Below are 18,344 nucleotides of genomic sequence, written 5' to 3' on the forward strand. Positions count from 1 at the left end.
ATGCTTCTAATAAATATGTGTAAAGTGGTTAATTAATGATGGAGGGAAACAGTCAATACTCGGCGTGTTATAGATACTGAATAGCTGACCAAACATGGAGAAAACTAAAAACTTGGATGGGTCCACGGACAGTACTCATTAGAGTACTGTCTAAAAATACGGTCTAAAAGTGCCGTCATGAAAATCCCGTGCTCTCTGTTATTCTCTCCATCCTTCCTGCGTCCACCCATCTCTTCCTGTCTAAGCAGCAGCAGCGTGTGTGTGTGTGTGTGTGTGTGTGTGTGTGTGTGTGTTCGGGTGGACCTGATAAGGAATAAGACAACATCTTTGTCCTCAAGGAATTGAGTATCTAGTTATAAAGTTAAGGAATACACAAAAATAGCATCAAAGGGGGATATGATTAATGAATGACCCCCGAGTTAGAAACAAGGAAATAAGGAAGCTGGCAGGTGACACCCAGAAAGTGCATGTTAAATGCAAACTCCCAGTCTTCACCTGAGGGTGGTGTGAGCTGTGGCAGGATCGCTGCCCTGACCAGGAGGTTCTGCCACCACAGGCTCTCTGGCCTCCAACCCAAGCCTCTGACCCAACTGAGGGGGGCCTGCCCCCCCCCCCCAGCTCTGGGACTCTGCTGTCTGAGCACCGTGGCTGCCACCTGGGCAAGCTCAGAGGAGACACCCCTGGTGAGGACCCTGTGGCCTGGGCCCGGGAGAGTGGCTCTTTGTGCCAATGGGCAGTGCCAGGTGTGCATTGTGGGTTTCACTTTCAGTGCCAACCCCTGCGCTTGTCTGTGCAGCCAGCTGTGGGTCATGTGGTCCCCTCATCCGGTATGCATCATTGAAACATTGGAGGGAACACTTGTCACTGGAGGGCCAAGAGGGAGCTGATGGGTCCATGGACACGTTCCTGGCTCCTGGCAATGGGACTCAGAGCCTGCACTCACGTCACATCAGGTGTGAAGTGCATTCGAGCAGCTTTCAGGAGTGGGCCCCTCAGGTCCAGGTGGGTCTGCACTGAAGCCAGGCAGCTCCTGTACTTCCCCCAGTTCCGTTCCCCTCAGGTAAGCTTGAACCGTGAGAGCAGCGCTTTCTTGACTCTCCCATTTTCAACAGTGCGACCCTGAAGAGCTTTGTCCCTGGTTGTCTGGGCCTGAGAAAGTAGGGTTAGACTCACAGGATTCCACAAACGCTGCTGCCCTGCTTCTGGGAACCCCGAGGAACTAAGTGGGTTTAGGAAGACAGGTGTTTGGCTTTCACCCTACGCCAAGAGAGCTGGACGTCTCCTGGAAGAAGATAGGGTATCATTTTGAGGAAAATGAGAACCCATTTTGCAGCAAAGATGTCAAGAACTGAGTAGAAATAAACCCTGGTAGAGGGGTCAGGCTGGAGGGGCAGTCGGTGAGGCCTGCAGCCGCGCTGAGGGGAGGGCGCCACAAGCGTGACATGGGGCCTTCGCAGGTGCCTTGCTAGAACGTTCTCTTGCCCCTCAATCCACACCCCGTAACCCCCACACACATGGAAGCTGCCATTGGGCACTCTCTCCACAGCAGACCAAATTTGCTCCACAGACATTTATTAAGTATCTGTATTTGAGGCATGAAGAGAAGGCAGAATTAAGCTGACTACTTAACTCCAATATCTTTCTATAGAAAACTCCCCTGTGTGAGGAGAGAGCCGTTGCTCTCTGCTTCTCAGATACGCGTTAGTGTGAAGTGAGTCCTGGAGAAGGACTTTGAATGTTCAGAGGAGCTTTGAATTGAGCAGTAGAAGTGAAAAGGAGAGAAGATACCAAAAGTGCTTGTGTCAAAGACTCCAGACCCCAGGCCCCACACCAGGCATGGCCACTGTAAGATAAGTCTGAAGAGAGGAATTGGTGCCAATAACAACAAAGGTCCCTGACATTGGGTGCTTCCATTGTGCCAGTCACTGTGCTGAGTGATTGACATTCATCTATTTAATCTGCACAACCACCCTTTGATGTAAGGTACAATTACTATTACCACTCACGAAACGAGACCAGAGAAGTTAATTTGTCCAGAGTCACGCAGCAGGTAAAGTAGCCGAGCCAAAAGCCCCATCCGTTCCACTCCAGAGCAAGAACTTTTCACCGATAAACTGTCTCTTTCTCTCAGATAACCTTCCATGTGCAGCTGTCGAGCTTAGAGACTGATAGTTTACCCTAAACTCATCCTCCCCCTGCCTAAGCCCAGACCTTACTGTTTCTTGACAGCCTCATGGTGGGAGGCCCTGCCGGGGCCAGTCCCCACACAGCAGTAGTGACCCGTGTTTTCCGGTGATTTCTCCAGCCCTGAGCAAATGCAGCTGGGAAGGGTGTCCTGGGTTAGGACAGGCAGCACCACAGTGAGGTGACTGCTGAGAAGTTAGATGACACACAAGTCACCAAGGCACGCTTCGAAGGGCTTACTGCCCTGGGCCTCTGCTGTCGTCATCTGCCTGGCAAAGTGGGCCTATTGCTAAAGCCGCCCTTTTCTTTTCCTTCCGCAGGGATGAATGCTTTGCAGTTACAGAACCTGGCCACGCTGGCGGCAGCCGCAGCCGCGGCGCAGACCTCAGCCACCACCACCAATGCAAACCCTCTGTCCACCACGAGCAGCGCCCTGGGAGCCCTCACCAGCCCTGGTAAGAGGACACCCAGGTCTGCACGCACCTGGGTGCCAGGTGCGGGGTACTTGTGTCCAGACAGCCGGGGAACTTGACTTCGGCATCAGGGCTAGCTCATTAATTTAAAATAATTAATTGTTTTTAAAGAACCAAACTTTCAAACTGCATGTGTTTTATTTCCCAATGAAAACAGTGTTTTCACTGGGAGAATCCACCATGCTGGCAATTCTCACACATTTATTTTGCTCCAAAAATACGTCCATTCAGTCCTCATTAAGCCTTCACCATCATGAAGAGCCTCAGTCTTGTAGTCATGCTTTTAACCCTTTTTCTTTGTTTAGCAATTTAAGAATTCTGTGTTAAAGCTCAAAATCTCTAATCATTCCACTGTGATTTTACACCCTCACTGTTCTTCACAAATTTGATTCTAAAATCCATAGTCCAGAGGGGCCGTCTTGGTCGTTTGCTTATGGCCATGTTCTGGACTCTTGTCATTTGAAGTCTTTTTCCTCAGAAATTTTGTTGCCTTATTCAAAAGCAGATGCCATTTTTCTTTCATACAAGCCAGACATAATGTGGTTGCTTGGATACCATGATTTGTTTGTTAAGAAATGTTTCGCCGGCTTCTCTTTCTCCCTGAATTTCCTAGACCTTGATAAACGATCTCACCGCCGCCTCCAGGGCGTGGAGGAGCTGGCCTGGACAGTCTCCAACTTTGAAACCTCGAGACCCTCTATCGGTTCTGCCAAAAAGATTAGCTAAGTGTTGAAACGGACTTGTATGTAGTAGTGCAAGGTTTTCCTTCAGAAAAATAGAAAACGAAAGCTGCAGCACACCGCGGACCAGCTTTCGTACAGCTTTTGACGTTAGGGAGCCATGAAGCCCTCTGGCAGATTCAAAGGCAAGGGCCCTTGGTCCCTTTATAAAACACCGTGGATCTGAGGCGTGCATTTCCCTGTGGGTGCACTTCCGAGGGAGAAATCCAGGAGCCGTCTAGGCAAAGCTGGGGGTTTATCCTCAAGGTACTTTAATCTCATAGGAGAGCCCATGGAGGGGTTGACTTCATTCTCTACAATGCCTTCAGAGGTGCGCCTTCGCGGCACACAGTCTTCCTAAAAACAACCTTGTGGTCTCAGCAAGTTACAGTGCTAACACAGTATGTACACGTTTGTTATTTACACAAGGCCTTTAGTGGCCCTTGCCAGAAATAAACATCTTGAGAAAATAAATCCCCCTTTTATAAAAATAAGTGATTTATCTTAAAAACAAATTGAAAACTTAACCTCCATGATGTTTCTTTTTTTATAAATTGGGTTTAAAAGTATTTTCTCAAATAAGAATTTTTACCTCCCCTATGAAGACCATGATATGATTCCATTAAAACCTCATACATTTTATTGTATCTTTAATCAGAAGCTAATATTTTTTACTTTATTTGGAGAAAAAGAACTAAAAGTCACTCAAAACCTGAACACTTTTTTGTTTCTATAAAAAAGGAGGATTTGCTGTCTTTTTTTTTTAAGAGAAAGCAATATCAACTTTTCCATCTAAAGTAAATTTTTCTGATTTTTCCAACCTTGGCCTTGACCTTCTCTCCCTGCTCTTGAAATAGCCAACAGAAACTGATCAAGTCCTTATTGAGAGGCAGAAAAAGGAAAACCCTTTTTTATTATGAAAACTCTCTTCCTTCTATGGCCAGGAGCCATATAGCCCACAGTTTGGACCGTGAGTCCTTCAGTCTAACTTCAGCACAGTTCTTCCTGTAGCTGCATTAAAAGCACTCCACCATTCTGACAGCTGTGTAAGGTTTTGTGGCCTGTTGTTTGCTTGTGAGGGTTCGTTTGACTTGATTAAATACATCCTTCTGTCGTGATGTTTGTGCTGGAATGTGCCGTGGTTCCAGGGAATCAAAATTGATATTCAGACATTTCATTCTTCTTTAAAAGATGACTTGTCACTTTAAAAAGCCAAGTGCAAAAGCGGGTGTGAGCTGATAGCTGTGATAATGTGATCGATAGACGGTGCTTCTTACATGCTGGTACAGTGGTGGGCCCTGCCCTGGGAGTGCGGACACAGCAGTGAACAGAAGGGATGGGACAGCCTTCCAGTCTGTCAGGGTAACTTGGACAAGAAGCAGATAAGGTCCCCTGGATGTGATGGACAAGCACCATGAAGAGACACCAGGCAGAAAGTTGGAAAGAGTAAAGAGGGTTGAAGGAGGCTTTCCCTCCGAAAAGGTGGCATTGGAGCAGAAGCCTGAATCAAGGGGAGGAAGCCATGTTGATACCTACGGAAAGGGCCGCGCAGGCAGAGGACAGCAGGTGCAGAGGCTGCGAGGCAGGGGGAAGCCTGCGTGATCCTGAACTAGCGAGGAAGCCGTCCCTGGAGCTGAGAGGGTGAGAGGCCAGGGGTGAGAGACGAGGTGGGGTCCCCACGGTGGGTCCGCATCCATTCCCTCCACTGTGGTCAGGAGCACAGATATGTCATGGCCTTCTTAACATGCAGAACTTAGCCCCGGAAGGTGGCTGAAGTACTTAAGGAACTTCAGGCATATTTGACCATTTTCAGTTTTTTCCTGGGGCTTTAATGAAAAGGACAGTGTGTCCTGCGATGACCACCTTTCTTCCCGCTCTCAGTGCAGCCCACCGCCGGCAAGGGCTCCTCCGCTCCGCTCTGAAAGCTGCATCTGGTCCTCTGCAGATTCTGCTCACTGAGGCATCGTGGAGAGCGGTTTTTCTCTTCTCTATTGAGGAGCGCTTTGCATAATAGCTCCAAGTATTTCATTAGAATCCTGAGGGGTAGCAGCAGAAATGATTTAAATCTACATTTTAGTAATATTTCTTACGTATAACTAAAAAAACCTGGCATTTAAGTGAAAGTAAGTTATTTGTCTAATTTCCATCAGGGACTCTTTCAAAGTCACAGCAACTGTGGTTAGTAGAATTCATGACTCCACTTCATCAGAGCAATTTCCTGGTGTGGGTGGGGAGCAGTTCCCAAGGCCAGCGCCTTTACTTATTATTTTTAAATAACAAAAAGCTGGGCTTATTATTGTTCCATTAAAAACCCAGTCAAACTGTGAAACGCATCACTCTGGCAAAAGGTTTGGTTTTACCCTGTTTTTAAAGCTGCCTTTTAAAGTTTCAGACAAATCTATCCAGAAAGGAAAGGGACAATTCAATCCCCTAAACTATTAATTCTTTTAATAATTGTAAATTTATCATTTCAATTTTGCATGCCCAGGAACAGCCTCCCTACAGCATTATTATGAATGATTTTAAACTGTCTATGTTTTAAAACATGAAAGATTAAGCTTTAATTTTTATTTTTAATAAAATCCCCGTAGGCAATAAATAGGTTCCTTTGTCTCATGGCCTTGAAATAAAAATTAAAATGGTCTAAATTGCCCACGGTTAGACTAAGTGTTTCATGCAATTATCAGATGGTAGTGAATAAAATTAGAAATTAAATCATGAAAGAATAAAAACCACGTAAATGCATATATGTGTTTTATACGTTTCTCCCGGGTCTTTTGAAGCCTAATTCAATCATTCTGCTTCTTTTATTTTGATACGACCATTTTTCCTTTGTTTACTTCAGTCTCCTGTTTAGTTAATTAATTCTTGGGTCATTTCTTCTTGCCCGGTTTTGAGCCTGTTCTGAGGAATGTATCTTTTTTGATACAAACAGGCAAATTGTCTCCAAGGTATACAGCTAGGTCTTCAAGAAAGGTAGGATTCATCTTCTGCCCAGTTTGTACGTGCGTTGCTTTCGTTTGGTAATTCGAACTTAGCATCGTTATTGCCACATAGGAACAGGTCTTTGGCATTTTCTGTCTAAAATACAATATTGCGTTCCTGTACCGCATTATTCCACTGACCTTCTAGTTCCTTTCTTTAAAAAACAAAAAGCTGTTTTAAAATTCTCCAAATGCCTCTGTAAAGTGCACTCAATCAAGTGCACATTTCAGGATAATAGATAATTTCTTTTGATAGTGTAAAGCATTTTAAAATGCTAAGAAAGCATTTTTCCATTCCCACCATTGACTTTTCAAATAGTTTTCACTTGAAATTCTAGGCAGTATTTTCCCCCATCTTCCAGATGTTCCCTGCCCTGCCACACCCCCCCACACACACACACACCCCCAGGCTGTGACAGACACCGCACAGCCCCAGGGAACCAGTGTGACTGCCCTGGGGGCTGTTTGGGGTTGACTGATACCTGTGGTGTCTTCACGTGATTCAGGCCCCTCCTGCACCCCTCAGAGCGTAAGAACGGCCAGGGCGTGGCACCAGGCCACGCCCCCTGTCACCAGGGCATTAATAAGAAAAGCAGCTGGCTGAATGGCCAGATGAGTGGTGGGACACCAGGAGTTATCCCCAAGCCCCCCAGGATTCCGTCCCCCGCACCTGTGCCCGCAAGCGCGTCATTCCCGGGCTCACTTCTCGTGACCCAGCGCGGTGGACAGGCTGATGTGGCCTTCTGCTTCTGTGCAGGGCAAGTACTCCATAACATATGCGTATTTCTGACAAACACTTAACGAATTCTAAGGCCAAGGCAAATGCAGAGCCCTTCTTAAGCAACTGTATCAGAAGCTCCTCGAGGGCAGAACCGGAGGGGAGGCGTTCTGCCCTCCCTGCGGCGGAAGTGCGTTCTCCGTCCGCACTCTGCTAATGCGCTTCGCCGGTTCCGTCCTGGGGCGTTGTTTGAGCACAGGCCTGTCTCTCACCGTCTAGACAGTAAGTTCTTTCAAAGCTGAAACAGTTTGTTTACTGGTGATCCCCTCGCTTGGGGAACATTGCCTCACCCCCAGGCACTCAAATGTTGTTTAATGCAGTTAACAGCAGTAGCACAGAGAAGATGTTCTAAGGTAAATGCTTGAAAACGCTATTCGTTCTAGTCCAGGCCGAGTCTCTGAGAAGGAACCCAGTCTGTCACGGTGACCTTTGACAGGGTCAGTGACCCACCTGCCGACCCCTCACTTGGTTCTGGAGTAAACTCAAAGTAGCAGCGCTTCACAGGGGAGATTCGGGTCTGACTGGTCTCTGGAGAATGAATCAGTAGTAATTGACATTAGAACAAAGTCATATAGAGCAGTTTCTTTTATTCCAATAATTTTATGAAGATTGGCTCTTAAAATGTTCTGATGTCATGATATGGAATAAAGGAGTCCCATATCAAAGAAAGGCATTTTGTTTTCAAAAGAATCATCTACTCATATGTGGCCTTTGCAAACTCATTTCCCCAAGGCATTCCTTACTTTCATGAGCTTCACAGACCCCCGGGGCCCTGAGCACATCTGCCCTGTGAGGAGAAGCAACACCTCGTGTGACTCTTCAGGGTATTTGTTACTTACACTAATCTTCAGCATTTTATTAATCCAGGGACCAGTTATTCTTGACCTCCCCTTTTTCTTCTTAGGCCCCTCTTGGTTCGTAGCTGATTATCAAGGAAAAGAAGTCAGTCTCAAAGCAGTCCGCCTTCCCTTTCACTAGCAGGTGGTGAAGTGTCTCGGGCAGAGTCAAGTCCATTGTTAAAGTCAGCGATTTATTTGTGGGGTCGAATCAGTTAAACAGCTTTACGCCCTTACTGCTGCTAACAGAGAACTGACAGCTGTTCTTTTATTCATTTCCTGAAAACTCCAACATTTTGTGCTTCTTTTTTTTTTTTAAGTTTTCCACATGTTACAATAACTCGTTCTTGTTCCTGACATTATGGGAGTCAGTTTATTTTCCTCAGTGTTAATGGAGGTTTGACATTATGCAGAATGTTCCATAAATAAAATGTCACTATAGTGATTTTAATTTTCTAACATACTTTTCATTCATTCAACAATAGTTATTGAGCATCTACTGTGTCCCTGGGGCTATTCTAAGACACTCAAAACATATCAGTGGACAAAGCTGACAAAAATCCCTATCCTTGTATAGATTATATTCTAGCATCAGCTTTCTAAAAACCGTTATTTCGCTAACTTCCCACCATAGTAAAATGCTTTGGTTAGCCTTTAAGCATAAACTATAACTTCTTCACCTTTGAAAACACTTCATAACCAATATTTTTGTGTACGGTTATGTTTTAACATAACTGTGTACAGTTATGTTAAAATGTTGCAGATTAGACCACATTGGGGAGAGGAGGGCACCTTCCTTCTCTGTGTTCTTCCTCCCCTGTAAACTGTACCATTTTTCTGTATGTTTTGTGCAGCAAGGAGCTCTGAGCATGAGTGTGAGTCATTAGGGTGCATCTGGTGGGTCAGAGAACCAGGAAGAGGTGGGCAGTGGACTTGCACTCTGCTCTGTGGCTCTGCAAGAGACGCACTTTGTGAAAATCAAATATTTCAAAAGTTCTTACACATTTAAAGCATATTTTAAAAAATAGTTGGCAGTGGTCTGCCTTTCTAGTAAATGTTTCTTTATTTGATGCCAGTCATCATGCTTCAGGTTTAAAAAAAATGCAGCTATCTCCCAACCAGAGGAGTTTTGATGGCCCCTTCATGGGCGGGGCACTTTGGTGTGGAATTAGCTTTCAATGTCCCTTATTATCAAGAAAATGAGGCTTCTCTTGGTGCAAATGGAAAAGCAGCCAACTCTCTGACTCATTCTGGTGTCCTGATCTGCCAGGGGGTCCCCAGCCTCCTCCATCAGGACAGCTGATGAGATGCCCCTGACCAAGAGCCTCTTAATAGTCATGAGCTAACTGAAAGCTAAATAAAGCGGCCCCGCCAAGGGGGGCAGATGTCTGCGGTTTGTCACTTCACTGCAGAGCCCACACTCCGGTTTCTGCGAGCCGACTCCACCTGTGCCCGAGCGCTGCTTGTTGTTCCATGTCTAGCGGGCAGACAGATCCCTGTCACTGGCTCCTTGGTTCTCGCTCTGTTTTGGGTGTGATTTTTAGTATTTTTAGATTCGGGCTCTGGTTCTTCATGCGTGTGCACTTGGCGGCTGCAGAGTCTGTGCATGTGTGCCTGCGGCTCTCTCGGGCAGAGCCAGGACACGGGCCCCGTGCAAGGCGCGTGGACTCGGCGGTGTGTCTTCTGTGCCCCGCCGCCACCAGTGTTCTCTCCTACTGAGTATCTGTGGGGCTGTCTGATGGACGGCTGGTCACTGCTCGCACTGACACAAAGCATGTGCCCGTTGCTTAAGTGCATTTTAGATGAGAAAAGCAACAAAACTTTATTCTAGTCACAGCTCCCTGAAGGTGCATGATCCAAGGTCCATGTGTGAAGACTCGAAAGCAAACCGAACAGAAGTGTTTCTTTCAGCTGTGGTTCAGTCCTGTGCATTCCCATAAACACGATGCAGTGGCCAGGTACAAAAAATAAGCACATCACACAAACCTGGACAGTCCAGTTGGAGAGTGGAGAGGCAGATAAGGTGCCAGGTATCTGTGACAGGAGATAGTCCATCTGCAGGAAATGGGGCACATTTTTAATAGGCTGACATTGGAGCCAAAATTTTAGGATGAGAGCCAAAATTTTTTTACCTTTCTCTTGAAAGGTAGAAATGGAATGGAAGGCTTCTACACAGCAAATGTGTAGAAGATGAAAAAAGGCAAACAAAGAATTTAGTTGGCAAATGGAAATCTATCTCATTTTTCGCAAGGGTGAGCTTTATGGAAAACACCCACCATGAAAGGCTCTGAAAGCCTATGGACGCACTCTCGTAGGCAGCCAAGAGCTGTTCCAGGACTTAGAGCACAAGAATGTCAGTGATGGGACTTCGGTACCGAATGGAGATGGGGGAGAACAGAAGGGAGGAGCTGTGGAAGAAGACAGGGCATCTGTAGTTTGAGGGACCAGAGGTACAGTGTTTCCATCAGTAGAGAGAAGGGAGTGCAAAGAAAAGGTTTGCAGAAGAAGCTGATTTGATTTTGCACGTGTTGGGCTGAGGCACACGTGAGCAGGCCTGTCATTTAAACACATGCAGCAAGCAGCTAGATATCTAACCCTCAAGTTTATCTCAGAGGTCAGAGCTATTTAATAAAACAGTGGCTTGAGAATGAACTGCAGAGGTGAAGAAGGCTCAGTTGCTTTGGGGGCTGCCTGAGATCGTTAAGCTAGAATCATCAAGGCAGGCGGAGAACAGGGCTGAGTGTATGGCCTGGCTGGGCACAGTTGGTGGGAGGGAGCTGCTGAGGAAGCAATGTCAGGAAACTTCGAACAGCAATGTGAGAGCAGAGAAGAGGTTCAGTAGTAATCTCTCCTCATTTGCAGTTTTACTTTCCACAGTTTCAGTCACCCATGGTCAACCTCAGTCTGAAAATACTAAATGAAAAATTCCAGAAACAATTCATAAGTTTAAATTGCACACCATTCTGAGTAGTGAGATGAAATTTCTCACTGTCCCACGCCATCCTGCCTGGGACCTGACTAATCCCTTTGCCCAGTGTCTGTCCGTCACAGATGCCCCCCTCCCTCTGGTCACTGAGGAGCCATCTCAGTTATCAGATCAACTACCCTGGGGTCCCAGTGCTTGTATTCCAGTCACCTTTATTTTACTTAACAATGGTCTCAATGCACAAGAGTAGTGGTAGTTTGGACATGCCAGAGACAAACTGTAAAGTGTGCATATGTAGGGAAAAACATAGTACATATAGGGTTCATGAGGCATCCACAGGGGGTCTTGGAAAGTACCCCCTAGAGACAAGGGGATTGAGTGTGTTTGAACTGAACTCTCAGGTCGTCAGTTTACCCCTGCAAGGGGCCATTTCGCCCCAGTGGTGGGCGAGATGTCAGTCCTGTAGGCAGTGAGACTAGAGGTGAGAATCACATATTTATAAATGGCATTTTCATGAAATTTGGTGATTTTTTTGAGCCTATAAAAATAGCAGGGTCAGTAAGAGGAGAAAGTTTAAGATGGAGAAAACGGCCCTGGCTGGGGTGGCTCAGCGGATTGAATGCCAGCCTGAGAACCAAAGGGTCACTGGGTCGATTCCTAGTCCGGGCACGTTCTCGGGGTGCGGGCCAGGTCCCCAGTAGGGGATGTGCAAGAGGCAACAGCATGCTGATATTCCTCTCCCTCTGATTCTTTTCTTCCTCTCTCTCTAAAACTAAGTAAAAAAAATTTTAACCAGAGGGGAGAAGGAAGGGAAGTTAAGGGGAAAAAAGGGGGAGGGATTTGGAGGAACAAATAGGAAGGACACAGGGACGAGAACTAAGGGGGGTGGAAATGGGAGGGAGGTGGGGAGCAAGGGGTGGGGGAGGCTGGGATGGGAAAAATAGACAAAAAACTGTACTTGAAAAATAACTAAATAAAATTTAAAAAAAAAGAGAGAAAGCACAGGTCATGAGAAAAAATAAAAAGATTACAGAAAAACAAAAAAAAATTTTAAAGAACACAGAGAAAACATAAACATATTTCTAAGATAGAGAGACGCCAGAACAAAGGAGAAAAGGAAGAGGTGGACAAGAGATGAAAGTTGATGGACTAAAGTCAGAAGGAAGTCGAAGGGATGGAATCAGACCCTCCATGGAGTAGGACCTTGTCAGAGTCTGCCACCAAGCTCCTGGCCAGCAGCCCCTGGCCATGCCTCTGCAGCGCTCCCCACCAGTGGGCACGCATGTTAACATATGCGGCGCATCATAAACCCTTCGTAAGTGTTGCGCAAATGATGGCATGGCTTAGAAGAGGAAACGAACACCTTTGCCTCTGAGGCATGAGCAGAAAGAGGTCAGGAATGATGAGGATGTAAAGAATGTAAGATAGAAAGGTATTTATGTCATATATAGGTCATGAATTTAAATATCTACAAATGACCAAAATGTTCATGCCCCGGGCAGAGGTTTAAAAAATAGTTAACCTAAAGAACCGAATGGAGGAATTTCAATTTTATTTTCTTGCCAGAGGATAGGGGCATCATGACCAAGATCTGAAAGACAGCGATTTAGAGCAAGTTAGTTCATCTTCATTTTCTCAGTTGTGAAATGAAATTGTTTGCTTTTACTTTTCTTATTGGAAATACTAAGGTTAATAAGTGTATATAATACACACTATTGGGGTTTTTAATGACAGTGTTAGCTATAATATGGAAAAATGTCATTATTTGGGGGTCATATAAAATTTTCCTCTGGACCTCGGAAAGTGCATTAAAAGTGGAGTAAGAGCCAGTGGTATCTTTCCCTGAATTTCTTGCCTGTGGCAATCAAATATCTCCCCACCCTTCCTAAAAATGAGAATATAAATGCAGATTGCTTTTCACCTTTTGGCTAAGATTAAGTGTAGAATATAAACCCAGAGAGTAGGCCGTTCCCTTCTTTTGGACTTAGCTAAACAAAGGAGTTGGCTGTGAACCTCCCACAGTAGTGGGAAATTTGACCTGGGGTTACAGAACCAACACACCCTACTTACTAGAGACAAAATGGCACTGTGAGGTTAAACAGCCTGAGATACCATGTCGAGGCAGGGTTCCTCGGAGCTGTCGTCACCACTGAGCGTCAGGCCCAGAGGCCGGTGGAGAGATGTCTGGTTTTACTTCAGCCGAGGGGATTTACGCTCTGAGGTGGGCCAGTAGCAGAGGTGGCCGCCCTGCTGAAGAGCAGGCTTACTTAGCCTGCCTGTGCCTACAGATCACAGCTTTTCAAACCTAGAACTTCGCGGGACAGTCTCTTGACCCATTGCCAGCCTGGGTGTCACATTACTGGAAGGATGTCTGCCTCCCAGAAAGGAGTCTGTTACCCTTCCAGGCAAACTGCCCTCTTTCTAGGACATCTGAAGACCAGGAGTCGCACAGGTTTTCGGTGACTCCCAGAGACACACAGTCGCCTTCTGCAGCAGTTTGTTCTCCTCACGCTCTCTCCAGAGTCCAGAGCCTGGTCAAGTTATCACACGTTATAGGAGTAGGGAATCCTCAAATCATCCGCCCAGGTACCTCGTTCGTGACCCGGACGAGACACCAGGCAGCCCTACCACCCCGTGGAAGGCTCAAAAGCAGGAACTGCCCGGGAACCGCAGTGGTGTTTCTGGACCTTTCAGCTTACGTGTTCTCACCCTCATGAGGAAATCGCTAACGTGTCTTTCAGTCTGAGTCCATGACCATCTGTCAAAACAGACCTCCGAGATCAACTAAGGGAAGGTCTGTACTCATTTATTTTGGTAAATTATACGCAAAATACCATTGGAAGAGAAAATAGGTTTGATTTGCTCTTTTCTTCCATTCCCGTTAGATGTATATATACTGAATTTATAAAGCTGACTTTTTCAAATTTATGAGCCAAATTATATCTTAATTTTTTTAAGTGGCTGCCTTTTATGGGACTGGGGAGAGGGGGAACAGGAAATACTAAAAATAAGGTATATTAAGGAGGTACCCAGATCTAGTAACAATTATAATAAGGTAGATTTCTGTCTTAGGAAAATAACGAGAGAAAGCTCCAACAAGCACGTGGACATGAAAATTAAACTGAAGAAAGCAGTGGGACTGCTTTGGGCAGTAAAAGTATAATACTGTCCACAACCATTTCTATAGCACTTTCTCACCTTCCAAAACGGTATCATCATAGAATAATGCCTTAAAAGTAATTCAGAGTCCAGACCAGGCATTTTCTTCATCCGACCTTCACACTCTGAGTTTCCCCCTTACGCATCTTCTAGAGGGCCAGTAATGGCTCACCCGGCCCTGTGCTACCTCTGCTTAAGTCCCCCGTGGGTTGGGAGTGGTATAATGCAAGAAGGTGCCACAGTTGTTCACGGGGTAGAAGACAGGCCCGTTACAGAGACTCAGGTAGTGAGATGAGGACCCCTCGGAGCCTGTCAGCACCACTCTCTAATACAGTCCCCGTTCCCACCCACCACGCCCCTCAGAAAAAGTCTTTGGGGGAATAAATTGAGATGTAGTTATTGTGCAATAATTAGACCCCAGGGGAGAAGAGACCCTCTGTGTCGAGTTAATACCCCACGGTTGTGATGAACTAATATCATTGTGCCGGCGTCCCTGCTTCATTGTTCTGCATCCTCCCTTCACCTCGGTGAAGTCTCCACTGCCCCGTTGGACGCCAGCACCCAGACTTGTTTGAGGCCGAACACAACCGCAAACTCTAGTGTCTTGAATTTTCTGTGTTTATAACTATCCTGTTTCCCAAACCACAAAGCCACCATGCTTTCCCCATGTAATTGTTCCATGGAAAGTGTTTAGTGAATGCCCTGAAGGCAGATGCTTGCTGTCTCTGTTAATGTTGCTTCGTTGTTGCTTTAAAAAAAAAAAAAATCTCTTGCTGTCCAGGAAAAGGGGGAAGGGGTTAATGTGAGAATTAATTCACTTAATTCCTAGAAAGCAGTCATTTTTGAATTGCACTTCATGCTAGACATGACTTGCAATAAAAGACAAGGAGGAAAGCTCAACATTCGTGTAGGAAGAAAGACTTGTGTGGAGAAGTGGTAAATGCGAAAGGTTGCCCAGCCCCAAATGGCCGTTTTCCTACTCCTCTGTGGGTCTGGCATCTGTGAGAGGATGGAAGAGTGGCTGAGTTCCCCACAGTCAGCAGTCAACCTTGCCCCAAAGTGGGGATCTTGTTCATCACCCCACCTTCCACAAAGAATGAGAAAGCACCTGGTGTTTACGTTGTGTGTGCTCAATTCCAGTTAAAGTGAAACAGAGGATAGGTTATTAGGCTGGTCTTTGAACTTGGCCCTGTGCATGCTCCTGGTTCCTCCTGCATGAGTTATGTCAATGGAGTGAAGGGTGTCTCTGCTCCCATCTTGGTGACAAGGCAGCTACGGGCTTTACTGATTCAATTTTTTTAAATATCCACACTCTTTGTCTGGCAGATAAGCACAAGGGGATGGTTTGAGGACTCTCGCAGTCTGCCCCGCAGGCTCAGCTGTGTCATTAGGAGCCTCTGTGAGGCCATGAGGTGGGATGGGATCCCATTCTTCCAACTCATCCAGGCCCACAGACTGGCCTTGTCCTAAGAGAAACTGGACATGGAGTCTACAGTAGAAGTTTAAACTTTCCGCTTGGCAGGTATTTATTTAGTGCCTATGATGTGTCAGCTGTTCTTGTAGGCTATGGAAAGTAAGACAGGGAGAACTCCTGCTCTTTAAAAAGCTTGCCTCCTGGTGGGGTTTTCTTATGCAGAAGATAGAGTCATAACTTTCTAACCTTACATGGTATTTTACTCTTGGTTCCCTACCTCCCAGCGTCTGTTTCCCTTTATCATCACAAACCAAACCTCCCCCCCCCCACAGCCTTTCATCTTCTCATGCCACAAACTAAATTTCAAACCCAGCCCTGATGGAATTTGACGGTGCTGTGCTCCGACAGCCCTGAGGTGGGTGGTTCTCAAGCTTTCTTGAGCCAGATGCACTCAGAGGGCTTGTTGAAATCAGACTTCTGGGTCCCACCATCAGAGATTTTGGCTCAGTGGGTCTGACGTTACCTCCAGGTGATTCTGTTGCCAGCAAGTTATAGACTATTCACTTGTTAAATGTGACCTTTCCCCATTGAAAGTGTGTGTGGTGACTGTGCCCCCAGTGTGTTTCCTGCCTCCAGCAGACAGAAGGATTCTGACTGAGTGGCCGTCAAAGCATCTCAACCTCCCTGGGCCATGGGTCAGAGGGGTTCACCCACAAAAGTCTGTTCTTCCCCTCAGTGATCATTTTCTCTGTGATTCAGTCGTTCAGAATTTGCATCGGGTGTGCTCAGCGTGGCAGCTGCTGCGTGGGTAGAAAAGGAGAGAGGTAGAAACTACCTACCTTATGTATTCAGCGTGATCGAATTTGCTTTAATGCAGATCCCTTTGTTCTGCAGCCTCTAAATAGACCTGCAGTTTTCCCGTTGTTTAGGTGTGTGTGGGCAGTGGAAATGGGGACCTTCATCAAAGTTCAACCTTGAACCAGTAGAATTGTGCCGTCTTGCCGTCCTTGTTTCTCCTGCCAGGAGACGCAGCCAGTTGTGTTTGGCACTACCAGAAACAATAAGAGCTTTTCAAAAGTGAGTTTATTGGATCCTCGAGAGATTATCAAGCATAGACTCAGGGCCTTCAGAAACCCCCTGATACATGACCATCTGAGGCCTCAGCTTTCGTATTTCTCCAACCAGGAGGAAGCACCTCCCAGGCAGCGGGGCCCACTTTGGAAGAATTCAGATTCGCTGGCACTTCCCTTGGACTGAATCTGCCTCCTTCAGGCTCTCACCCCTGACCCTCATTTTGGTCTCTTGAGCTACGAAGAATATATTCTTGATGTCGAGACCTAAGGCTGTACTTCCCTGAGTCGTCTTCTCTCCAGGCTAAATTGTACCTTCTTTTTTAGTGACCGTCTCGTGCATTCTCAGCTTGACTTTCAGGTCTGGTCCCCCTCTTCTGGACTTTCTCAAGTCCACGCACACAGAGCTTCCTGGCGCTCAGACTAATGATAATGGTCACAAGGTGTGCCACCACCCCTGCGGTTGCCTCTCTGGGGGAGAAATGTTGAATCTTCAAGTGTTGTAAAATAATGTGAAAAGAATGTAATTCCTCCTTTTGAGGACAGAATAACCAGATTCTCACCCTCCAGATAGAGACTGAACAAATGTTTATCGATCATCTACTAGATAGATATCAGACATTAATGCCACTTCATTTGATTATTTGATTATCATGTCACTTCTCAGAGCTGAGGCACATTATCCCAGTTCGGCAGATAAATCCTAACCTCAGCTGAGCAGGGCCGGAGGCTTTACAGGTGAAGGGGACAGAGCCAGAAAATTAAGGGTGAATCTGAATGACTTCAAATTAATTGTTTCTGTCAGTAAATCTCCACAGTAACCATAAGATAAGTACAGGATGCAAAAGAGGAATTTAAGTTCAATATCAGCATTGTATCCAACTCTTTGGAGCCAGACAGATGGCTTAGATCCTGGCTGTACCACTTACAGCTGTGTGACTTCCCACCTCATAGGATAATTATAAATGATTAAATGAACTAGTACTTATAGTCTTTAAGACAATGACTAACACATGGTAAGCACTCAATAACTATAAGCTATCATCATTATTAGCTTTATTCCTGGCACAAGTGAATTGAAGACTGTATTAGTTTTCTATTACTGCTATGAAACATTACCACAACTTCATTGGCTTGAAACAACACAAATTTATTTTATTTTATTTTTATCCTCATCCAAGGATATTTTTTCACTGTAGAGAGAGAGGGAGGGAGAAACATTGATGTGAGAAACATTGGTTTGGTTGCCTTGACATACACACCCCGACCAGGGATGGAACCCACAACCCTTCAGTCAAGGGGACGATGCTCCAACCACTGAGTCACTCTGGCCAGGGTCACAAATTTACTTTATTACAATTCTCTAGGTCAGTCAGAAGCCCAGCACACTCGCTGGGCCGAAGCCAAGGTATCAGCATGGTACACTCCTTCCTAGAAGCTCCAGGGGAGAATCCACTTCCTTGCTTTTTCAGCTTCTAGAGGCCACTGACCTTCCTTGACTTAGAGCCCCTTTTCCATCTTCCTAATCAGGATTGTCTGGCCAACACATCTCACCCTGTCATATCTCTGGTGCTCTCTTTCCATTCCTTCTTCCACCAACAAGAACCCTCGTGATGACATAGGGACCTCCCAGCTAATCCAGGACGATCTCCCCACCTCTCTCCGTCAGCCGAACAGAACTCTGAATCCCTCCTGGTCACGGAACCTAACATAAGGTCCCAGGCATTACGACATGGACATTGTTCAGGGAAGGAACCGTTACTCTGCCTACCACAGAGAACACAGTAGTAATATTCCTACC

The 18,344-nt window shown here is 46.0% G+C and overlaps 1 protein-coding gene across 8 annotated transcripts in view; it reads left to right on the forward strand.

Moving 5' to 3' along the window:
* CELF2 (CUGBP Elav-like family member 2) overlaps window positions 1-18,344 on the forward strand; it is a 503,518-nt gene that overhangs the window by 455,079 nt on the left and 30,095 nt on the right. For all 8 annotated transcript variants that reach the window (XM_053665830.1, XM_053665833.1, XM_053665829.1 and 5 more), the window contains one exon: window positions 2,505-2,639. In XM_053665830.1, coding sequence (XP_053521805.1) covers window positions 2,505-2,639 — 135 coding nt within the window. The remainder of the gene's footprint in view (window positions 1-2,504; window positions 2,640-18,344) is intronic.

This window comes from Artibeus jamaicensis, unplaced genomic scaffold, assembly GCF_021234435.1.
Source record: "Artibeus jamaicensis isolate MK-2021 breed Jamaican fruit bat unplaced genomic scaffold, CSHL_Jam_final contig_426, whole genome shotgun sequence".
In the NCBI taxonomy this organism is placed as follows: Eukaryota; Metazoa; Chordata; class Mammalia; order Chiroptera; family Phyllostomidae; genus Artibeus; species Artibeus jamaicensis.